Source organism: Oncorhynchus mykiss, chromosome 7, assembly GCF_057628025.1.
Source record: "Oncorhynchus mykiss isolate SJ-2025 chromosome 7, ASM5762802v1, whole genome shotgun sequence".
NCBI classification, from domain to species: domain Eukaryota; kingdom Metazoa; phylum Chordata; class Actinopteri; order Salmoniformes; family Salmonidae; genus Oncorhynchus; species Oncorhynchus mykiss.
The window spans coordinates 51,856,670-51,882,500 of record NC_143028.1 but is presented as its reverse complement, the minus strand read 5'-3'; the positions used below and the strand labels follow the sequence as shown (position 1 = coordinate 51,882,500).

The window sequence follows — 25,831 nt, the reverse complement described above, 5'->3', positions numbered from 1 at the left end:
ATGAAATGCATCAGCTTCGGTTTGGTACATTTCCCTGTGCAAATAAATCATAAATCAATTCCAAAAGTCTTATTACAGTGTTTGCATTCAAGGCCAGCATTTTATATAAGGGTATTAGCATACAGCAGTAAACTCACTTGAAAGTGACATCCAGAGTGTGAATTACACCATGACATTTGGACGGTCACAATCTTTTTAACGGGACCTCCCTTTTTATGGGATTTATAGTAAAGACATATAATTTAACTGTAAAGAAATGTATTAAAAAATATTATGTAATTTAATGTGTCATAAACACAACCAATCAAGACATTTTGATCTGATTGTCAAAAAAGTGATGGTTTTTGTTATACTTAATTAATTTTGTGGAAAAAGTAAGGGGTCTGAATACATTCCAAATGCACTGTAAATACAGGAAAATCTATTTCTTATTGCACTGGGCATTTAAAGTATATATAATTATTGTGTGTATATATCTGTGATTGATTTAGTGATTGTAAAGGGGTTGATAACAATTTCTGTCTCCGGACTTAAAACTAATTGAAGATGACAGTTGATAAGCGCAAATGAAGGATATCAAGGATCTGGAAGGATTCTATATGAAGGAATGTTCTGAGATCTTTATCAATGTGTTCTCATATAACATTTTAGAAAAAGGTTCATTGCGCGTATCCTCGCAAGGTGAGGTATTAAAAGGAATTGAAAACAGGGGTGTCAATAATTTTGACTCCTACCTTTTTTTAACAAAATCTCTTTCTCTAAACAATTGCTTTAGTATAAAATAATATGAATTCCCAATTTTTGGCATATAATTCAGCTCAGTATTTGCTAAATCTTTATTAAGGGTGTCAATAATTTCAGACCCCATTGTATATTGAATGCAATAACATTGCTTGCACTGGTAATCGCCTGGTTTTTGCATTACAACACTGACACCCACTGGATGAAATTGGGGGCGCCCCGCACCAAATTATGTCTAGTGCCTGTGACTACTCAATAAGCCTAAAATGTTGTGCAAAAACAATGACATGTGAGGGCTTTCTGATCCAAAGTAGGTCCTCATTCAAGGTTATAAATGTTGCCCCTCATGTTATTTAATAAGGACTCATTGTATATGATTGGAAACCATAGCGCTGAAGAAGACTCTCTGGTGCTCTTCGGCTCCACTCGGACAAACTCGGCTTAAAAAGTGTGCGTGCTCCCCGTCCGCGGGTTGGAGTGCTGTCGTCACACAAATCTTTGGTTGTCATTCTCCGAGCCCACCGGTGTGCGTGTCGAGCATCGGATGATTTCACGAGGGCGGTGCCAAGTCGGAGGAAATCGTGTCGTGGACTGACCGGCTCCTGAGAAGACCGAAGAGGATCTCACCGGTAGTTGCATCTTCTTCATCAGCGCCGTTGCTTTTCACACCGACAAGCCCCTGGTTTAGCTAGCTCATTTGCTAACCAACGTTAGCCGTTTATACCAACCAGCTCATAAAACAACTGTTAGCTATTTTTTTTATGTCCCGAATTCCAGAAATATCTGTTAATTATTCGAAACGGAAAATTAACCACATTATGGAGACTGAGATACACGTGCCTGTTGGGTCGCCGGTAATTCGAAAATTCCCGATTTTCGTGGAGGAAAATAATGTAACGGATGGAGCAATGAAGCTGATAAAGCAGCTTCGGCCAGCGTGGGACATGAACCATGTCAAGACCAAGGTAAGGTTGACAATTCTCCACTGAATGATGCGCCAATGGTCCAACATCACTAGTTGACTAGCTAGCTAAAGTTAGCATAGCTATCAGACCAGTCCCTTGATATATTCCTCGCCTTGTGCATACATTTTATCATTGGCTTCTCTTGCATTTAGTTTGCAGTTAGGTATTCAAGCTGAGATGAAAGTTAGTGGTGTTAGCTAGCTAACGTTAGCTTGGTTGCGCCCTGGGAGTAGTAGTAACTAACTAACTAACCACTGATGGATTCTTAGGTCGAATGAATAAGACATTTTCGTGTCAGTCTTCAGTGCTCCATAGATATATTGATATAAATGTCATATGTCTCTCGCTCTTTCAAGACGTGACGTATTTAAAAGAGACCGTTACAGCAAATATAGCTATTGATAACTAACCCCTTTTGTCTGTGTTTACAGAAAGTGTGTGTGGATGAAATGTGTCCAGTAATCTGTATTTGTCAGTGACCAGCTGGCAATGACGTGAGTGTCAGGCAGCATTGATGACGTTAACATTAGACAGCAGAAATAGAGCCTGGCTGTATGTATTAGCTCAAAGCCCCTATCTAATTTACATTTTCCACTGCCCTGATAGCTTCTTGTAAATACAGGCACCTTGAAAGCTGTCCACTCAGATAAGATGGACATGGCAGTGGCAACGCTGTGTGTCTGGAGGATTACAAGATCCTGTGAGAGTCACCCATGGTCTGATGACCACTTCATATCCCCATCCTAATTGCCTCACTCCTGACCCCAGACACACACCTAATTTTGAATTCACACAAGACACACCAAACCCCCAACTGCATAGGCACACAAACACGCCTCACTCTTATCTCCATACAAACTGGAATTGATGTCCATTGATAGACCTAGCTAGGCCTATTTATTACCCTGTTTGTGTGAATTACTCTGACCCTGCCATGTTAAGGGTTCCTGTCAGTCATTCGGGGAAATGCATTATTCATTGGCACTAAGCAGTAGGTAGGCCTGCTATCGGGTGACGCTCGTCTCCTGCCCAAATGTCAGCAGTTTTATGGCAATGTGTTGACATGTGAGATATATGACATATGCTACCAAGTCTCACGTCAGAATTAGATGTTCATCCATGTTTATAACGTCAAATGTACAAGTTGTTCCAAATGTCAAATTTCAAAGTATTTAAGGCTAAAGTTAGGCATGAACTCCAAATGGTTAACATAACGGTTAAGGTTAGGCTTAAAATAAACATATCAAAAACAAATTTCTATTGCTGGATTTTAATTTGCGACCTTTGGAATCAGAGGCAGATGCTTACGCTCATCCGCCATCTCTGTCCACAAGTTAAACTTACTTGAAGGTAACAGCACTCAATGTTGCCGCTAGTGGCCGGTTTCCACGTCAGCTCCTGACGTCCTCAGACATGGATGAAGTTGAATACTGACTTGTATCACAGGTGACCTGGATGGAGATATGATGATGACACTAATGATACATGACACACTGGTTTCATTGGGGCCTTGCTAGTGAGAGTAACTTCCCACTCCTCTTCTAGTGCTGACAAATCTAACTCCCCAGTCATTCTGGGTTGTTTTGTACATTGAGGCCAGAATGTGACTGTCCCCGCTGGATATTTACGTGTGTGTGCCTAACCTAATCTGGGCTGGTCACCCCTTTTGCCCTGTAACTGAGATTGTGACACTGTTGACCGCCCGACACAGCTTTTCTCAATGGGAGCCACCCAAACGGGCTTTGTCTGCCTGCCTTTGTCCCTTTAACCCACACAGCCCTGTGCCAGCACAGCCCAATACAGCTGCCCCCCCAGGCATGGGCACATGCCAACTCTGAGAAAGAGAGAGAAGAAATTGAGAGAGAGAGAGAGAGCTGGAGGACAGATGGAGAGGGAGACAGATACGGAGGGAGGCAGAATGAGTCCAACGTATACGGAGACTGGGAGAAACTGGGGGGGGGGGGTTACTGGAACACAACTGACCTGACTGAGCCACCTGGACATGAAGGGGCGGGGGGCTTTCAGTTACTGTAAATATCTAGTGTCAAGTCCAGTCCCAAACATCCAGCCCTCTATCCCTGAAAACACCAGATGCTGCCAACACCAACAGCCAGTCACACCCCATTCCAATTCTTTGAGCTTACAGCTGCTTATTATCACATGTTAATGCCATGTGGCCTTCTGCCTTACTCTGATGTGGGCATGCAAGAGCTATTTAGTCACTTTTTTATGTTCGATAAATGGCCTCAATGGCTAGAAACTTTGTTTCATTTGACCCAAAGCTTTTAAGCTTAGCCACAATAAAGTAATAGCCTACTAAGATATGCAGACGTTCTTTGAATGAGAACAAAACATGTCACCTAAAAGTAGAATGTTTGCTAGTAGTTACCTCCGTTGTGTACCTCCACAGGCTTTATTACCTGTGACATGTGGAGCAACACACCACACACACACTGGTGCAGGATGATCACAGGTTTTAGTGGTGCATTGTGTTCTGGGTATGTGTAGACGGTCACGAGATAAATAATTCATTCATAAAGGCAGTGTGTGTGGTCGTGACATGGTGCCAGTGTGCCCATCTCTCTAGTCAACCATGCCAGGAATGCCAGCTATGTTGTGGTGGGTGGCCAGAGAGAGGGCCAGTGTCTATAAGGCTAGTCTCTCTGTGGTCTGTTTAGCTGTCAAATCACTCGTCAGGGATTGTCCACATTCCAGTGAACTTAAATATGGTCAGTTATTAGCTATTGGGTGCATCTCAATGGTGTGAACTGTTTGTAAAGGGAAGGAAAATATAAAAGAAAGCCACACTTGACTAGAGACTACAGATGCAGACCATGGGTTCCCATGTGTTACTTTCTCCCCCAACAGTAATCATTGAATGATGTGGCTGTCACTGATAATGCAAACAGCTGGGCCATTCCACCTCAAAAAGCACAAGAAAGAGGATTTCCACACCCACAATCTCTGTGTTCTGTTAGAGAAGATTAGCATTCCTGCAAAATTATTTTGTTGAAATATAATTAGATCTTTGAGACATTACGCTAATTGATTGCACCCAAATTGGCTATTTTAATTTCTAGGATTTATATAATATTCAATAATTATAGTACCGAACATCCGATTTGAACCAAACTTTTTTCTAACAAAGAGAAAGCCACCCACAGACCCCCCAACACCAATCCCACCCCAACAACAAGTATATAGTATCACTTCCTCTCTGGGATATATGTGGGACACTATCCAGAGCGCCAAAAAGAAATTACTATAAAAATCTAACTTTTATTAAATCACACATGCGAGATAGCAAATTAAAGCTACACTTGTTGTGAATCCAGCCAACGTGTCAGATTTCAAAAAGGCTTTTCGGCGAAAGCAATCGATGCTATTATCTGAGGATAGCCGCAGAAATAAAAATATAGTTATATGCCTTACCTTTGACAAGCTTCTTTTGTTGGCACTCCAACATGTCCCATAAACATCACAAATGGTCCTTTTGTTTGATTTAATACCGTAGATATATATGCAAAATGTCAATTTATTTGGCGCATTTGATCCAGAAAAACACTGGTTCCAACTTGAGCAACGTGACTACAAAATATCTCAAAAGTTACCTGTAAACTTTGCCAAAACATTTCAAACTACTTTTGTAATACAACTTTAGGTATTTTTTAAAATGTAAATAATCGATAAAATTGAAGACTGGATGATCTGTTTTCAATACAGGAGTAAAACAAACTGTAGCATGCTTTCTGGTCACGCTCCTCTAACAGTACACTTCAAGTGACCCTCGTTCAAGATGGCCGTACTTCTTCATTACACAAAGGAAAAACCTCAACCAATTTCTGAAGACTGTTGACATCCAGTGGAAGCGATAGGAACTGCAAGAAGGTCCCTTAGAAATCTGGATTCCCAATGAAATCCCATTGAAAAGAGTGACCTCAACAACAACAATCTGGATGGTTTGTCCTTGGGGTTTTGCCTGCTAAATTAATTATGTTACACTCACAGACATGATTCAAACAGTTTTAGAAACTTCAGAGTGTTTTCTATCCAAATCTACTAATAATATACAGATCTTATCTTCTGGGGATGAGTAGCAGGCTGTTGAATTTGGGCATGCATTTCATCCAGATGTGGAAATACTGCCCCCTGTCACCAAGAAAAGTTAACAAGGAGTATGGCGCTGCGTATTGTTTCATCCTATGTAATGTATTCTCTTTATTTCAACAAAATAATGTTTCTGGAATGCTTATCTTCTGTTTCTAATTACAGAAATGATTTCAGAACAATCTGAGATGGTGGGTGTCATGGCTTGCTGAAATGACATGGAATGACCCTTCTTCCTTGTCTGGGAGAAGTTAAACAAGTAACCTACCTGTAAAGCCCTTGCCCTTTGGCCCAGTTGTTAAGCTCCAGTGTAACCCAGAATACTGTTACTGGGCAATTGCAAGGGGTTCCACGTGATCAGGTGTGCTTGCGGTCTCAATTAAATACAGTAGGCTATAGCCTATGCACGGGCGCAGAAGCACAGGGCAGTTATCTTTCCAAGGAAATGTACTTCCTAAATCGGATTACGCTATAGTATACTTCATTGCCTAGAAATTAATATTGATCATCTGTATTTGTCTCTGTCTGAAAATCATCCCACTCCTAAAAAGTATTCTATAAAGTGCAAGACTCTCCAACTGCTTTCTTCAAACTATGTGTAGTCTGTTGGCTGATATGCCCAGTAATACCAATAGCCAAATAAAATGGGCCATGTGAGAATCTGGTAATTTAACCTATTTCTTAGGTTTTTTAAATGTTTTATATACACTGCTTTAAAAAAATGAAGGGAACACTAAAATAATACATCCTAGATCTGAATGAATGAAATATTCTTATTAAATACTTTTTTCTTTACATAGTTGAATGTGCTGACAACAAAATCACAAAAAAAATTATCAATGGAAGTAAAATTTATCAACCCATGGAGGTCTGGATTTGGAGTGACACTCAAAATTAAAGTGGAAAACCACACTACAGACTGATCCAACTTTGATGTAATGTCCTTAAAACAAGTCAAAATGAGGCTCAGTAGTGTGTGTGGCCTCCACGTGCCTGTATGACAACGCCTGGGCATGCTCCTGATGAGGTGGCGGATGGTCTCCTGAGGGATCTCCTCCCAGACCTGGACTAAGCCTCATTTTGATTTGTTTTAAGGTCATTACATCAAAGTTGGATCAGTCTGTAGTGTGGTTTTCCACTTTAATTTTGAGTGTCACTCCAAATCCAGACCTCCATGGGTTGATAAATTTGATTTCCATTGATCATTTTTGTGTGATTTTGTTGTCAGCACATTCAACTATGTAAAGAAAAAAGTATTTTAATAAGAATATTTCATTCATTCAGATCTAGGATGTGTTATTTTAGTGTTCCCTTTATTTTTTTGAGCAGTGTATATTCAATGTGCTGGACAAAATTGAGACTATGGTTAAGAAGTTGGAGCTCTTCTCTGTCTGCATTAACAAGGACAACACACAGGTCTTTCCATTTTATTATTATTTTTGTGTGCAAATGAACTCAAGTTTACGACAATGTCAAATGTGGTTTTGCGAAGCACCTGAGTGAGGTACGTAGGTACTTTCCCCAAACGGATGACCCAAACAACTGGATTCGTTATCCCTTTCATGCCCTGCCTCCAGTCCATTTACCAATATCTGAACAAGAGAGCCTCATTGAAATTGCAACAAGCGGTTCTGTGAAAATTGAATTGAATCAGAAGCCACTGCCAGATTTCTGGATTGGGCTGTGCTCAGAGTATCCTGCCTTGGAAAATCTCGCTGTTAAGACACTGATGCCTTTGCAAACACATACCTATGTGAGAGTGGATTCTCGTCCTCACTAACATGAAAACGAAATACAGGCGCAGACTGAGACTCTCCAATACAACATTGCAGAGTTATGTGCATCCTTTCAAGCAGCTTTCTGTTTCGATTGGGTTATTTTGCCTAAAATCCATTAGGCCTAACTATAAAAAAAAAAAAAAAAAAGTAAACTCTGCATCTCTGCCCAGCCTGGCAAAGAGTGGCCAAAAGGGTGTTTAGCATCCCCAGTGGCTCTGCAAGTGTAGAGAGGATATTCTCCACTGCTGACCTGCTCTCCAGACACCATCACATTAGCCTGAAGACAAAGACTGGCCAAATGCCTGTTTCTAAAAATTTATTCTAAAAATAAATTCAAAGGCTCTAAGTAATTTTTCATTTTAATTTGTATTTAATTAAAAAGTCACAGCCTATATTTGAAATGTATAGACTATAATGATTTAATACAAAAAAATTGTTTAAATGCTGAGAGCTTCATGTCCCTACCAGCTTATTGTCGCACTCGCAAATGCTTCACAACGTATTTCTTTGTAGGCTATAGCCTTGAAGTAATATGGCCTAAATAATTCATTTTCATTCCTTCTTAGGCTCCCTGTCTGGCTTCTGACCTATTTAGTGTTTATATGCTGTTCAATATGACATGTAGCATATTTGAAAGGATGTGCATGTCTTACATTCACCTTTTTCATGTTTATTCAAATAATTTTCATTATGTAACCTTTATTTAACTAGGCAAGTCAGTTAAGAACAAATTCTTATTTACATTGACAGCCTACCCCGGCCAAACCAGGACAACGCTGGGCCAATTGTGCGCCGCCCTATGGGACTCCCAACGGCCGGATGTGGTACAGCCTGGATTTGTAGTGATGCCTTTTGCCCTGAGACGCAGTGCCTTAGACCTTTGCGCCACTCGGGAGCACACTCGTTTGGTTTCAATACTTCAAAACCAAATGGTAGGTCCAGGAAGTCACAAAAATAGATGGTTGTTTGTTAAATTGGGATTTTTTTTTAAATGAATGGAGCGAATTTGGAGCGAAGCGGTTTTTAGCAGAGTGGTTGGAATGGACCTGGAGGGTCCAGCCTCTCAACTCCGTTCACATACTGTCGAGAAGGAACCTGCTAGTAAGCATGTCATTGGACGGTGTATACCATGTGTATCCTGTACATACTGTATTAGTAATGAAACTTGTGACTACTATGATTTCCCATTGTGGCCAATTGAATTGCAGTCATTCTGTTACTGATTTTTCGGTCACTAACCAGGTTTCTATCCTCAGGTTTTATGCAAGTAAACTCATACCTTTATAAATAAAATAAATAAAAACACGACAGCTGTCATGGAAACAGGAAGTTTTGGTACAATTTTACAAATGCCAACAGATCATTTGCTTGTTTGCCTTTATGCAGAAATATTAATATAATAACCATCATATCGAAGTAAATTTGGGAATTAAATAAGTTATGATGAACTTCACAGGGTGGTGAAAGTGTACTGTGATCTTGATGCTCCTTTCCAATAATTTGAGGGTCTTATTCTGTTGACATGATGATCGATGCTTGACTGACGTTTGACAAATAAATATTCTGGCTCTTCTCCATAATAACCTCATCATGTAGACTATACCCTCACAGCCTACCTGCACTGTATCTGTGAGCTCCATAATAACCTCACCATGTAGACTATACCCTCACAGCCTACCTGCACTGTATCTGTGAGCTCCATAATAACCTCACCATGTAGACTATACCCTCACAGCCTACCTGCACTGTATCTGTGAGCTCCATAATAACCTCACCATGTAGACTATACCCTCACAGCCTACCTGCACTGTATCTGTGAGCTCCATAATAACCTCACCATGTAGACTATACCCTCACAGCCTACCTGCACTGTATCTGTGAGCTCCATAATAACCTCACCATGTAGACTATACCCTCACAGCCTACCTGCACTGTATCTGTGAGCTCCATAATAACCTCATCATGTAGACTATACCCTCACAGCCTACCTGCACTGTATCTGTGAGCTCCATAATAACCTCACCATGTAGACTATACCCTCGCAGCCTACCTGCACTGTATCTGTGAGCTCCATAATAACCTCACCATGTAGACTATACCCTCACAGCCTACCTGCACTGTATCTGTGAGCTCCATAATATCCTCACCATGTAGACTATACCCTCACAGCCTACCTGCACTGTATCTGTGAGCTCCATAATAACCTCATCATGTAGACTATACCTTCACAGCCTACCTGCACTGTATCTGTGATCTCCATAATAACCTCACCATGTAGACTATACCCTCACAGCCTACCTGCACTGTATCTGTGAGCTCCATAACAACCTCACCATGTAGACTATACCCTCAACCTACCTGCACTGTATATGTGAGCTCCATAATAACCTCACCATGTAGACTATACCCTCACAGCCTACCTGCACTGTATCTGTGAGCTCCATAATAACCTCATCATGTAGACTATACCCTCACAGCCTACCTGCACTGTATCTGTGAGCTCCATAATAACCTCACCATGTAGACTATACCCTCGCAGCCTACCTGCACTGTATCTGTGAGCTCCATAATAACCTCACCATGTAGACTATACCCTCACAGCCTACCTGCACTGTATCTGTGAGCTCCATAATATCCTCACCATGTAGACTATACCCTCACAGCCTACCTGCACTGTATCTGTGAGCTCCATAATAACCTCATCATGTAGACTATACCTTCACAGCCTACCTGCACTGTATCTGTGATCTCCATAATAACCTCACCATGTAGACTATACCCTCACAGCCTACCTGCACTGTATCTGTGAGCTCCATAACAACCTCACCATGTAGACTATACCCTCAACCTACCTGCACTGTATATGTGAGCTCCATAATAACCTCATGTAGACTATACCCTCACAGCCTACCTGCACTGGATCTCTGAGCTCCATAATAACCTCACCATGTAGACTATACCCTCAACCTACCTGCACTGTATCTGTGAGCTCCATAATAACCTCATGTAGACTATACCCTCACAGCCTACCTGCACTGGATCTCTGAGCTCCATAATAACCTCACGATGTAGACTATACCCTCAACCTACCTGCACTGTATCTGTGAGCTCCATAATAACCTCATGTAGACTATACCCTCACAGCCTACCTGCACTGGATCTCTGAGCTCCATAATAACCTCACCATGTAGACTATACCCTCACAGCCTACCTGCACTGTATCTGTGAGCTCCATAACAACCTCTACCATGTAGACTATACCCTCAACCCACCTGCACTGTATCTGTGAGCTCCATAATAACCTCATGTAGACTATACCCTCACAGCCTACCTACACTGGATCTCTGAGCTCCATAATAACCTCACGATGTAGACTATACCCTCACAGCCTACCTGCACTGTATCTGTGAGCTCCATAATAACCTCACCATGTAGACTATACCCTCACAGCCTACCTGCACTGGATCTCTGAGCTCCATAATAACCTCACGATGTAGACTATACCCTCACAGCCTACCTGCACTGTATCTGTGAGCTCCATAATAACCTCACCATGTAGACAATACCCTCACAGCCTACCTGCACTGGATCTCTGAGCTCCATAATAACCTCACGATGTAGACTATACCCTCACAAGCCTACCTTCACTGTATCTGTGAGCTCCATAATAACCTCACCATGTAGACTATACCCTCACAGCCTACCTGCACTGGATCTCTGAGCTCCATAATAACCTCACCATGTAGACTATACCCTCACAGCCTACCTGCACTGTATCTGTGAGCTCCATAATAACCTCACCATGTAGACTATACCCTCACAGCCTACCTGCACTGGATCTCTGAGCTCCATAATAACCTCACGATGTAGACTATACCCTCACAGCCTACCTGCACTGTATCTGTGAGCTCCATAATAACCTCACCATGTAGACTATACCCTCACAGCCTACCTGCACTGGATCTCTGAGCTCCATAATAACCTCACGATGTAGACTATACCCTCACAAGCATACCTGCACTGTATCTGTGAGCTCCATAATAACCTCACGATGTAGACTATACCCTCACAAGCCTACCTGCAAAAAAAATGCCATGGAAACATATTGTACTTTAGAATTTTGATTTGGTACATGGAAAAGTACATTTTGTGTGCACTAGGTTATCACGCAATTTAAAAAAATGTATCTGCAAAAAGTCAATTTGGTGGAAACACCATTAGTGGGAAAATGCACATATCATCTTTGTCTGGATTCTTGAATTTGCATCAATCTGTTGCCAATTGAATGGAAACCTAGTTTCTGTTATCAATTTTGGTATGTGTGATTTTTAATCACTTAATACTTTTGTGTATGAATTATTATCAGTAAAAACTAACTAATTGGTAGATCGACCTTAACTTGTTACTTCTGTGAACTTTCATAATCCTCCCTCATGAGGGAGAGAAATGATAAAATCTGAATGCTGTGTGGGTTTTGGTAACAATCACAAGACAATATTTCTTAAACTTACAGAAGGCAAATCATTTCTGCACAACTAAATATACATTTTGATATTACTTGGCAGGGGCCTTCAACATTGTATTTTTATGTATTTCTAATATTTTAAGACTTTTTCTAGTTGATGTTTTTAAGACCCCTTTGCGATCTGTGTAACCAGAAATCAAAGCCTTTGCTTATTCCTAATAATAATAACTTATTATTATTTTATTATTATTATTATTAGGATGAAAAATGGTTGAAAAACATATACCTTCATTTCCCCAAAATATAGACTCTTAACTCATTTGACACCAAATTTGATATACTCTGACAAACTTCACATTGATGCTCATGGGTCCTTTTACATGGACATGACCTACTGTTTCTGCTTTCTCAGCTCAGGAGAAAGTCAGACCTTCTTTTAGGAATTCACTGTTGTGACTTAACCTTCTCATGGTCATCTAGGCCTATGCTTTCTGATATGATTCCTGACAAGGACAGGCTTGTGCCTCATTATCTAGTGACAGTAAACTAGAGTAAACCCAATTTAACGATGGGATAATCTCAATTGCATACTCCTTGTGTCCTTTCATATCCAATGGGTTTTGAGGACATGAGGAGTATCCAGTTGAAATTCTCCCAGAATCTCTCCCTCCCAGTCCCTCTTTCCAGACCTTCACTGGTGATTTTTTCTTTTTAAATGTTTTTTATTCTGTATTAAACTCTGTCTCTCCCCTTCTTCCTCTCTCAGCTCTTCACTGATGGGACCACTAATAAGCTGGTTGGTTGTTATGTGGAGGCGAGTCCAGAAGACGTGGTTCTGGTACGTGTGTATGGGAACAAGACGGAGCTGATTGTCGACCGAGACAACGAGCTCAAGAGCTTCCAGGTGCGTACACACGTTCTCTAACACACACCCTTCACAGTTCACACACTTGACACTTCAGAGCTTTCAGGTGCTTCACTAGAGGACATCTATGTAAATCAAACACCAGATTCTTCAGGAAGTGCATCTACACTGGTAGCCAAGTTCAACTCCCTGTGCATGGACCCATGTTTAGGCTATTTCCTGGTCTGTCTTAGGCCACCTGTGTCTAATAATTTGTGTGTTCCTAGGTGCTGCATGCTAACGGCTGCGCGCCGCGGCTCTACTGCACCTTCCAGAATGGCCTTTGCTACGAGTTCATGCAGGGGGACGCCCTCGGAACACAGGACGTCAGGGATCCAACCATACTCAGGTGAGAACATGGTGCAGTCCAACAGGGACCCCTCCCTACTCAGGTGTGATGGTATAGGTGAGGTGTGGAGGTGCCTGTTAAACGGATGAGGGACAATGTTATTCGAAAACCCTCTTCAAGCTGATCCTGATATCTGTCTAGCCTGCAGGTAAGGCAGGCTTTGATTTGTACACCCTCAATTTCAACACCCTCAAACTCCTGCAGAAGTGTATAGTACACACCACTGTGTACTGCTCATTCAGGTCCTTTCTCTCTCCAGCTCTTTCCAGGAAACCAGTATAGGAGAGCATCTTCAATGCTCTAACCTTGAGTTAGTGTGATACATGTTTTTCATCCATGGTCACACTAACTGTTCTGCTGGGTTTATGGGTTAGTTTGAGTGAGATGTTACGGTCAGGACTTTGTTTACAGCAGACTGAACACGGCAGCACATGGTGCAGTGCTCCTCTGTTCTACCAGCAGACAGTGCTGAGCCAACAAAATGTAGCAAGCTAGCCTTTGATAAGTATACTACAGCCAGATCTGTGTAAGTGTCTACAGTCGTGGCCAAAAGTTTTGAGAATGACACATATGAATTTCCACAAAGGTTGCTGCTTCAGTGTCTTTAGATATTTTTGTCAGATGTGACTATGGAATACTGAAGTATAATTTCAAGCATTTCATAAGTGTCAACGGCTTTTATTGACAATTACATGAAGTTGATGCAAAGAGTCAATATTTGCAGTGTAGTCCCTTCTTTTTCAAGACCTTTGCAATCCACCCTGGCATGCTGTCAATTAACTTCTGGGCCACATCCTGACTGATGGCAGCCCATTCTTGCATAATCAATGCTTGGAGTTTGTCATAATTTGTGGGGTTTTGTTTGTCCACCCGCCTCTTGAGGATTGACCACAAGTTCTCAATTGGATAGAGGCCTGGGGAGTTTCCTGGCCATGGACCCAAAATATCAATGTTTTGTTCCCCGAGCCACTTTGCTATCACTTTTGCCTTATGACAAGGTGCTCCATCATGCTGGAAAAGGCATTGTTCGTCACCAAACTGTTCCTGGATGGTTGGGAGAAGTTGCTCTCGGAGGATGTGTTGATACCATTCTTTATTCATGGCTGTGTTCTTAGGCAAAATTGTGAGTGAGCCCACTCCCTTGGCTTAGAAGCAACGCCACACATGAATGGTCTCAGGATGCTTTACTGTTGGCATGACACAGGACTGATGGTAGCGCTGACCTTGTCTTCTCCGGACAAGCTTTTTTACGGATGCCCCAAACAATCGGAAAGGGGATTCATCAGAGAAAATGACTTTACCCCAGTCCTCAGCAGTCCAAACCCTGTACCTTTTGCAGAATATCAGTCTGTCCCTGAGGTTTTCCCTGAAGATAAGTGGCTTCTTTGCTGCCCTTCTTGACACCAGGCCATCCTCAAATTCTTTGCCTCACTGTGCGTGCAGATGCACTCACACCTGCCTGCTGCCATTCCTGAGCAAGCTCTGTACTGGTGGTGCCCCGATCCTGCAGCTGAATCAACTTTAGGAGACGGTCCTGGCGCTTGCTGGCCTTTCTTGGGCGCCCTGAAGCCTTCTTCACAACAATTGAACCGCTCTCCTTGAAGTTCTTGATGATCCGATAAATGGTTGATTTAGGTGCAATCTTACTGGCAGCAATATCCTTGCCTGTGAAGCCCTTTTTGTGCAAAGCAATGATGACTGCACATGTTTCCTTACAGGTAACCATGGTTGACAGAGGAAGAACAATGACTCCAAGCACCACCCTCCTTTTGAAGCTTCCAGTCTGTTATTCAAACTCAATCAGCATGACGGAGTGATCTCCACCCTTGTCCTCGTCAACACTCACACCTGTGTTAACGAGAAAATCACTGACATGATGTCAGCTGGTCCGTTTGTGGCAGGGCTGAAATGCAGTGGAAATGTTTTTTGGGGATTCGGTTAATTTGCATGGCAAAGAGGGACTTTGCAATTAATTGAAATTCATTTGACCACTCTTCATAACATTCTGGAGTATATGCAAATTGTCATCATAGAAACTGAGGCAGCAGACTTTGTGAAAATGTATATTTGTGTCATTCTCAAAACCTTTGGCCACGAATGTATACCATAGTAGACTACTGATGAGTCCAGAGAGACTGAGTCTCAAGACGGTCCTAAACCCTGTTATCACCATGGAACTAGAATTAGAGGTCAAGCAGTCAAGTTAATACATTATCAGAGAAGGATCCAGGACCCAACGGTTTGTAGTGGATATGAGTAATTTTGGATGAGCACATTGTATTATATTTCATTCATCAGAACAAACATGTTTGCATGAAAGGTGAGTACTGGTATACTGTATTAAGTAGTGTGTAATATAGTGTCTAATAATGTGTATCTTCCTCCTTAGACTGATATCCAGGGAGATGGCTCATATCCATGCGATCCATGCACACAACGGCTGCATCCCCAAACCCAATCTGTGGATTAAGATGAGGAAATATTTCTCTCTGGTCGCTACAGAGTTCACCGACCAAGCCTCCAACACCAGGTAAGAGGACCCTGAAACGAGACACACACACACCACAACAGGTAACCTGAAAACACAGAAGCTAAAGAAACTAGACTGACACTGGCTCAGACACACTTTGACCCCTCTTACTCAGAAGGGTCTTTTCATAACCTGGTTTATTGTTCATACATACTCAGTCATCTGGGAGGATTACGCTTTATTCCCATGGTTATTAAGTCCTCTATACAGGCTCTTATATAAGTGTGATCATAACTACAGTGCAGGGTAGATGTGGATTAGGGAGCCAGAGGCATGCATTGGGATATCAGATGTTTGCATACCACTTACAGTTTATCAGCCTGCCTAGAATGCCTGGGTAATGTAGCACACTGTGTCATTCAGCTATCCTGCCTCCACTGTACACACAGTCCTAGTCACACTCACACAAACGTAGACTCAACAACTGTGCCCAGAGAAGAGAAGGCTTCTGCCTTCTTGAGGGTGGGCGCTGGTTGCGCAACTTGCTCCTATACCCAGCCAACAACAGAGATCCTGGGCAGGCAGGGAGGAGAGAGCTGGGTGAAACTCTTGGAAACTGGGAGCTCAGTAAGAGAGCAGTGGCCTGGGTGCAAATGGTCCTCAGTGGGGATATGCTATAGGGAGAAGCAGCAGTAGTATCATTTGGTGGTTGGTTACTAGTCATAGGGAATATTCCCAATAGTAGTAACTATTGCTGTACTACTAATGGAAGAAAGTTAGAAGTGGGAATCCCGGAATAGAGAGTTAACACAGTGGGAGTCGGTCAGTCCTCCCCCTTCCTTTCTACTCTGCCTCTTCAGGCTAACTCTGGATTAGCCCTTTAAGCCCATTACCACAGGAGAGTGGTCGCTCGATTGGCCGAGACAATCACCCTTGGAATGATCCCTTTCCTCTCAGCACTGCTCCTCTGGGCACTCTCAGGGTGAATACAGTACACACAAATGACCTTACTCTCTCTTACTCTCACGCAAACACACATACAGTACACACATACACACCAAGGTTTATGATAGGAAACAATGGCGCCGGAAAAGTGACCGGGAAGATTTGAATTTATCGGACATTTGAGAAATGTACCGGTCATCCATATGGATTGTGTGCGTTACCCATTAGGGTGTCCACCCACGCAGCCAGCGCCATCAATAAACTAGGGATATTTGCCAAATGGGCCACATTTACCTGTCCTTTAAAACAGCTTATAACAAATTACAAAAACACTTTTCTTGTGTTTCGATGTGTAGCATATGCAGAACGTTTATAGCGTTTTTGTTTTTTACTTTCCTAAAACAATAATTGTCCACCTCACGGTTCAGCTGTTGGAGATTTGCGCACTAAATGCATCAGGGCATTGCATTCATGATATTGATTCCAAAAAATGTGTGTGTGTATATTTAAGCTTAGGATCAGCCCCAGAAAGAGAGATCGCGATATAGGCGTACGGAAGGGGGCTAATATGTTAGTTTTCTATAAAAATATTTTTTTATAATGTTAGATTATAGGAGTGACACTGGTATGCCAAGAACATTCTACCTCAAGTTCAACTGTCGGAGTCAACTGTACACTGCCTTCATATCATACGCCTGCAACATAATAGGCTTATAGCCAGGGTAATATCAAAAGTAAATCAAGCAAAAGTAAATTAGGGTAAAAGTAAATCAGGGTAATAGTTCAAGTAAATCAAGCCATTGTTTATAGGGAAAATACGAGCAGGATATTGTATTGCGGCAAACACATTACAGTTGGAACTTTAATTTGGCCAAAGAAAATGGCTCAACAAAATGAAACAAAACACTTGCGAACTGGTTTAAACCTTCACAATATTGAACAGGCTATATTGCAGCAATTACTAAAAGGGCTAGTGCTTAATGTACCCAAAAAATGACAGCAATAGGCTAATTATATTTATTTTACAACCGGCTTACTTATATACCGATCTTAATCTGAATACAGAGCACACAATCAAAAAGACAGGTCAAACTTAATTTAGCCAATAAATGTTTAAACAGAATGGGAAAAACACATTTAGCATATTTAAAGAACTGGTTTAGATTAATACAATGATAGTTATAATTAGTTATAACAATGAACGCCTACAATGATAGTTATAATTTGTTTTAGCATTATTATTACTCTGAAAACATTTTATAAAGTAAAGAAATTGCATCCTACTGTACCTGAATAGCGAGTTGCACACTAGCTTGCATTTTGCTGCGCCAACATTCTTGTTATCTTAGTTCACTACAATATTGAAACTTGTCCATACGGGGGAGATTCCCCTTCTAGACTTTTCACGATAGGCATACTCTTAACTTTAATTTTACGTCCGTGAAAAGGCCTCCATCTTCACAATCAACAGTAGCTCAACGCTCCTCTCTTGCTCTCTCTCTCTCCTCAGCAGCAAGCTCATTCATGTAAGACATCCCGCAAGGAGTGAGAGAATGGTGCTGATGTGCAAAATTGAGATGTATACACCTCTGGCTACAATTGTATTAGTTGGCTGCACTCCCTGTCTGATTTGAAACTCTACCCTTTTGAGAGAGACTAGTGTGTGTCTGTTTTTGTTCATTCTACAAAGTCCCATGTTCTGTTGGTCCAACAACACTGTATACACTTTGGTGAAAACTTGGCAAAGGTATTTCAGTCACTCTAAATAGGGCCAACTTACTGTTGTTTTTATTTAACAATGAACATGGTGTCCTCGACAACAGTCACAGGGAGGAAACGGAGTCACTGATGTTAGTCTGAAAATGTGGACTCCCCCCACCACCCCTCTCTCTAGGATCCAGCAGGAGGTGCCCAGCCAGGCGGTGTTGGAGCAGGAGATGGTGTGGATGAAGGAGCACTTGTCCAAGCTGGGCTCTCCTGTGGTGCTCTGTCACAACGACCTGCTCTGCAAGAACATCATCCACAACAGCAAAGAGGGTGAGTTGGTTACAGCAACATTAGAACATCATCCACAACAGCAAAGAGGGTGAGTTGGTTACAGCAACGTTAGAACATCATCCACAACAGCATTGAGGGTGAGTTGGTTACAGCAACGTTAGAACATCATCCACAACAGCAAAGAGGGTGAGTTGGTTACAGCAACGTTAGAACATCATCCACAACAGCAAAGAGGGTGAGTTGGTTACAGCAACGTTAGAACATAATCCACAACAGCAAAGAGGGTGAGTTGGTTACAGCAACGTTAGAACATCATCCACAACAGCAAAGAGGGTGAGTTGGTTACAGCAACGTTAGAACATCATCCACAACAGCAAAGAGGGTGAGGTGAGTTGGTTACAGCAACGTTAGAACATCATCCACAACAGCAAAGAGGGTGAGGTGAGTTGGTTACAAGCAACATTAGAACATCATCCACAACAGCAAAGAGGGTGAGTTGTTTACAGCAACGTTAGAACATCATCCACAACAGCAAAGAGGGTGAGTTGGTTACAGCAACGTTAGAACATCATCCACAAGAGCAAAGAGGGTGAATTGGTTACAGCAACGTTAGAACATCATCCAGTCAAGGTCAAGGACCTCTATCACTGTATTTTTATAATTTTTGACAGTATTTGACAGTGTTTTGTTTTTGAATAATACAAATTCTAAATTTGAAAATTGAGTAGTGCATGAGGCTAGGGTGGCAATACAAACATTCTAAGTGATTTACATGGATCTCTCTCCATTCTGACTGTTTTACAGTGCATTCGGAAAGTTTTCACACCCCTTGGCTTTTTCCACATGTTGTTACGTTACAGCCTTATTCTAAAATTGATTAAATCGTTTTTTACTCATCAGTCTACACACAATACCCCATAATGACAAAGCAAAAACAGGTTTTTAGAAATTTTTAGCTAATGTATCATTAAAAAATTACCTTATTAACATGAGTATTCAGACTCTTTGCTATGAGACTCTAAATTGAGCTAAGCTTCATCCTGTTTCCACTCATTTTCCTTGAAGTTTCTACAACTTGATTGGAGTCCACCTGTGGTAAATACAAATCATGACCAATCAAATGAAAAGGCACACACCTGTCTATATAAGGTCCCACAGTTGATAGTGCATGTCAGAGCAAAAACCAAGCCATGAGGTCGAAGGAATTGTCCCAAGAGCCCCCGAGACAGGTTTATGTCGAGGCACCGATCTGGGGAAGGGTGCCAATTTATTATTTTTTTTGCAGCATTGAAGGTCGCCAAGAACACAGTGGCCTCCATCATTCTTAAATGGAAGAAGTTTGCAACCTCCAAGATTCTTCCTAGAGCTGGCCGCCCAGCCAAACTGAGCAATCGGGGGAGAAGGGCCTTGGTCAGGGAGGTGACCAAGAACCCGATTGTCACTTTGACAGAGCTCCAGAGTTCCTCTGTGGAGATGGTTGTCCTTCTTGAAGGTTCTCCCATCTCTGCAGCACTCCACCAATCAGGCCTTTTATGATAGTGGCCAGACCGAAGCCAATCTTCAGTAAAAGGCACATGACAGCCCGCTTGGAGTTTGCCAAAAGGCAAAGATTCTCTGGTCTGATTGAACTCTTTGACCTGAATACCAAGCGTCACGTCTGGAGAAAACCCCTACTGGGAGGCTAGTCAGTATCAAGGGAAAGATTAACTGGGCAAAGTACAGAGAGATCTTTGATGAAAACCTGCTCCAGAGAGCTCAGGACCTCAGATTGGGGCAAAGGTTCACCTTCCAACAGGACAACGACCCTGAGCACACAGCCAAGACAACCCAGGAGTGGCTTTGGGACAAGTCTCTGAATGTCCTTGAGTGGCCCAGCGAGATCCCAGACTTGAACCCGCTCAAACATCTCTGAAGAGACATGAAAATAGCTGTGCAGCAACACTCCCCATCCAACCTGACAGAGCTTGCGAGGTTCTGCAGAGAATGGGAGAAACTCCCCAAATACAGGTGTGCCAAGCTTGCAGCATCTTACCCAAGAAGAGTCGAGACTGTAGTTGTTGCCACAGGTGCTTCAACATGTTTTTATTTATTTATATATATATATATATATATGCAAACATTTCTAAAAACCTGTTTTTGCTTTGCAATTATAGGGTATTGTGTATAGATTGATGAGAGGGGGGTCAATTTTAATCAATTTTAGAACAAGGCTGTAAAGTAACAACATTTGGAAAAAGTAAAGGGGTCTGAATGCTTTCTGAATGCACTGTTCAATTAAACTTGAACCACATTTTTGGGGGGCATTTTCACCAATTTCTGCTTTTCCTGTGCTCATTTAAGATAATTTCCACACTGCCACATAGGACTGCACAATATTGGCTAAATATCTAGGCATTATTTTTAACCAAACGTTGCAGTTGTGATTTGCAATTTAGATCAAAACACTTGGGTGAACGGTTGGGATCATGAAAATAGAATGATTATAATGATATAGTTAAATTATATTAGTGGGCACTTTGAATACTGTGTTTGACATGGCAATGAATGAAAATGCCAGGGAGGAGTTATTGTAACAGGGTAGGAAACAGTGTTTGTCAGTGTTTCCTAGGGGATCCTATAATCTTTGGCTTCATTAAATTTCTCTTAGTTATTTCATGTAGCTAACACATTCATGCTTCGTCTAATCCTCTTTGGTTTCGAAGATACTGTTGCAAAAACAACATGCTGATTTAGGCCTGCATCATCATTGGTATCAGATTGGCTACGTTTGCTCTGACTCAGTTCATTTTATTAGCTAGCTAACGAGCTATTAGCATTAGTGGCTAACACGATTTAGCCACAAATTGTTAAGAAAATACAAACTAGCAGTTTACAGATGTAAGAAACAAACTAATAGTGTAATTATGGAACTCTAGTGGATTTATATTAACTCTTTAGAGCCCATAGCGGCCGCAAATGGCCTTGTTTTTCGAACAATACTATCTGTGTCAATATCGCAAAATGAACGTGCTATCAACCTGTTGTCGTATTCGCGTGGCTGTTGTCATCAACCAGAAACAGGGTATGCTGTCATTTTAATTTTTCAACGTTTAAAAAAAAAAAAAAATGTTGTTGCCGAAGTGGTCGACTTTTCACTGTGAAAAACGCTGTCTTTGTTGGTTACACACATCCTTGCACTTTGAAAGCGTAAACAGCAGATATATGTTTGATGCTGTGAAACTTGGGGAATAGCTCTCAGATTAGAAAGTCCTGTCATGATAACTTGGTTGGTACAGGTTAAAACAGCAGCGGTGGAGCTCAAATAATGTGGACCAAAAGTCAAACATTTAATTCCAAAATCATGGGCAATAATATGTAGCTGGTCCCCCCCTTTGCTGCTATAACGGCCTCCACTCTTCTGGGAAGGCTTTCAGCTAGATGTTGGAACATTACTGCGGGACTTGCTTTCATTCAGCCACGAGCATTAGTGAGGTTGGGCACTGATGTTGAGCGATTAGGCCTGGCTCACAGTCGGCGTTCCAATTCATCCCAAATGTGTTCGATGGGTTTGAGGTCAGGGCTCTGTGCAAATCAAATTTATTTATATAGCCCTTCGTACATCAGCTGATATCAACTGCTGTACAGAAACCCAGCCTAAAATCCCAAACAGCAAGCAATGCAGGTGTAGAAGCACAGTGGCTAGGAAAAACTCCCTAGAAGGGCCAAAACCTAGGAAGAAACCTAGAGAGGAACCAGGCTATGTGAGGTGGCCAGTCCTCTTCTGGCTGTGCCGGGTGGAAAGGCCAGTCAAGTTCTTCCACATGGACCTCGCTTTGTGCAAGGGGACATTGTCATGCTGAAACAGGAAAGGGCCTTCCCCAAACTGTTGCCACAAAGTTGGAAGCACAGAATTGCCTAGAATGTCAGTGTATGCTGTAGCATTAAGATTCACCGGAACTAAGGGGACTAGCCCGAACCATTATTCCTCCTCTGCCAAACTTTACAGTTGGCACTGTGCATTGAGGCAGGCAGCGTTACATCCGCCAAACCCAGATTCATCTGTCGGACTGCCAGATCGTGAAGCGTGATTCTTCACTCCATAGAACGCGTTTCCACTGCTCCAGAGTCCAATGGAGGCAATCTTTACACCACTCCAGCCGACACTTGGCATTGCTCATGGTGATCTTAGGCTTGTTTGCGGCTGTTCTGCCATGGGCACCCTTTTCATGAAGCTCCCAATGAACAGTTCATTTTGAAATAGTCTCTGAATTGTTGTTTACATTGACATTGACAACTATTCTTACTTGTGTAATAATCAAATAGCCTACTTTGTGTGGGTTTTGAAATAATTTCTGAATATTGTCCTCTGGTCACATTTCGGATGTTTTTTAAATATTTTTTATATTTTAATGTAAATAATACGTGTAAGTATAATATATTATACTTAGGACATTTTGAGTGAGTATGTGAATGTGGTGTCATATTAAAGTAGAGGTTGTGCTCTTTTAAACTAAGTTAATATGTAATTTGTTCTTTGTTTTAGAGCTACGGCTGTTTTTGAAATGTGTGAAAAAATGAGCTTTATCTTGGAAATTCACAGTATAGCAAAATTCTAGAATACTACTGGCGTCTAAAGGGGTAAGACCTAAAGTGGAAACAGCATCATTGTCATCAACATTGTAACATGTGTCGCATTGACCATGCAGACTGAACACAAGTGTCTCGTGGTCGAGCAAAAACAAATGTGCGCCTTGAGTGACTGGGCGGGGCTAGGTCTGTGTGGAAAGCAGCATGGAGGGAAAGAGAACTCAAGTAGTGGAGTAAATTTTAAAAAAATGACTTTACACACAGAGTATCACATGTAACAAACTATTCAAACATTCAAATACCATTACAGAAGGTAAAGTAAAAACTTAAACCGGTCCATGTATTGGTATTTATTAGGATCCCCATTAGCTGCTGAAACATCTACTCTTCCTGGGGTCCACGTGAAATAATATATAGTACAGTATAGTAATACTAACATTATTAGTCAATGCACTGTATGTAGTTCAGTCCTTCAAAGTATTCAGACCCCTTGAGTTTTTAAAAACTTTGTTACGTTACAGCCGTATTCTAAAATGGATTCAATTGTTTTTGTTCCTTGTCAATTTACACACAATACTCCATAATGACAAAGCAAAAAACAGGTTATTTTAGAAATTGTGGCAAATGTATTAAAAATAAAGAACTGAAATACATATTTACATAAGTATTCAGATGCTTTACTCTACTCTGTTGAAGCACCTTTGGCAGGGATTACAGACTCAAGTCTTCTTGGGTGTGATGCTACAAGCTTGGCAAACCTGTATTTGGGGAGTTTCTCCCATTCTTCTCTGCAGATCCGCTCAAGCTCTGTCAGTTTGGATGGGGAGTGTCGCTGTACAGCTATTTTCAGGTCTCTAGAGTCGGGTTCAAGTCTGGGCTCTGACTTGGCTCAATCGGGTTCAAGTCTGGGCTCTGGTTAGGCCACTCAAGGACATTGAGACTTGTCCCGAAGCCACTCCTGCGTTGTCTTGGCTGTGTGCTTAAGTTTGTTTTCTGTTAGATTGGGGCGGCAGTTAACTTTCCAAGGTCCTGAGCACTCTGGAGCAGGTTTTCATCAAGAATATCTCTGTACTTTTCTCCGGTCATCATTCCCTCGGTCCTAACTAGTCTCCCAGTCCCTGCTGCTGAAAAATATCCCCACAGCATGATGCTGCCACCATACTTCACCATAGGGATGGTGCCATGTTTCCTCCAGACGTGACACTTGGCATTCCGGCCAAAGAGTTCTATCTTGTTTTTCATCAGACCACAGAATCTTGTTTCTCATGGTCTGAGAGTCCTTTAGGTGCCCTTTGGCAAACTCCAAGCGGGCTGTTATGTGCCTTTTGCTGAGGAGTGGCTTCCGTTCTACCATAAAGGCCTGATTGGTGGAGTGCTGCAGAGATGGTTGTTTTTCTGGAAGGTTCCATCTCTGGTGCTCTGTCAAAGTGACCATCGGGTTCTTGGTCACCTCCCTGATGAAAGCCCTTCTTGAATTAACTACAGATGGACTCCCAAGTTGTAGAAACATCTCAAGGATGATCAATGGAAACAGGATGCATTTGAGCTTAATTTTGAGTCTCGGAGCAAAGGGTCTGAATACTTAAATAAGGTATTTTAAAAAACATAATTTAAGCCATTTTAGAATAAGGCTTTAACGTAACAAAGTGGGAAAAGGGAAGGGGTCTGGGTTAAAATGGGCAATTCTTTTTGTCCTTTTCTGGGTTGCTTGTTTGTTTCTGAGAGGCTGATCCGAGGGAGACGTCATTGACATTTACATTTGAGTCAAATTTGTCACGAAAGGAGACATTCCTGTCTTTGCAGAGTTTCTTCAGGAACTTGTTTAGGGCAGCTAGGCGGCTGTAATGTTTCATACCCCTTCTATAGCATGGCAGGGGGCTAGAGATTAATGTTCTCTTCCCTTTGCAAACAAGGATGTTCAAGAGAAAGTTGTAGTCCTCCTTCAATTCTTCAGATTGCCGAAAGCGAATTACATTAAATCCAACTTCGGTGCCAATAGTAGAGTAGCTGGCTAGAACTGTTTGCAGGAGGAAGTTGTCTTGGACACGGGTGCCTGGGTAACAATGGACCTTGGTCTGCCCACAGGCCGCAAGCAGGACAAAATCTCACCATTGAGCTGCCCAAGACGGTGGTGGTCATGATGGAATACAATGGGGAAGGAAGAGGGTGAACCGAATGGGCCTGCCTCTGGCAGGGGTAGGAGGTTTGCTTCGACTCTTGCCAGCCTGACTCAACGCACATATACCAGTAGCAGCGGATGGTGTTGGGATCCTCGGGGAGGTGGAAGAGGGCCCAAGACCTTGCTTCCTTTGGTCAGTGACCGGCTGAGCTGTGGAGAAGGGTGCCCCTGGACGGCTGCTGGCGTACACCGTCAATACCGCTGTATATAGTAAAATACAGTATACTGCCTAGCACAAGATAGAACAAAGGGATGTAACAATTCACAATAGGCATTAGTCCCTGGTTCAAATGTTTAAGAGAGACCCCAAAGCAGCGCAAATGTAGCATGCATCGGTCAGGAAATCTATTCAAGCATTATGAAT

At 42.0% G+C, this 25,831-nt stretch overlaps 1 protein-coding gene across 1 annotated transcript in view; it reads left to right on the top strand.

Annotated features, from left to right (window-relative positions):
* The first annotated feature begins 1,165 nt into the window (after window positions 1-1,165).
* LOC110528043 (ethanolamine kinase 1) overlaps window positions 1,166-25,831 on the top strand; it is a 35,416-nt gene continuing 10,750 nt past the window's right edge. The window contains exons 1-5 of the mRNA XM_021609827.3: window positions 1,166-1,706; window positions 12,823-12,960; window positions 13,188-13,309; window positions 15,699-15,839; window positions 18,619-18,761. Coding sequence (XP_021465502.2) covers window positions 1,503-1,706; window positions 12,823-12,960; window positions 13,188-13,309; window positions 15,699-15,839; window positions 18,619-18,761 — 748 coding nt within the window. The 5' untranslated portion in view covers window positions 1,166-1,502. The remainder of the gene's footprint in view (window positions 1,707-12,822; window positions 12,961-13,187; window positions 13,310-15,698; window positions 15,840-18,618; window positions 18,762-25,831) is intronic.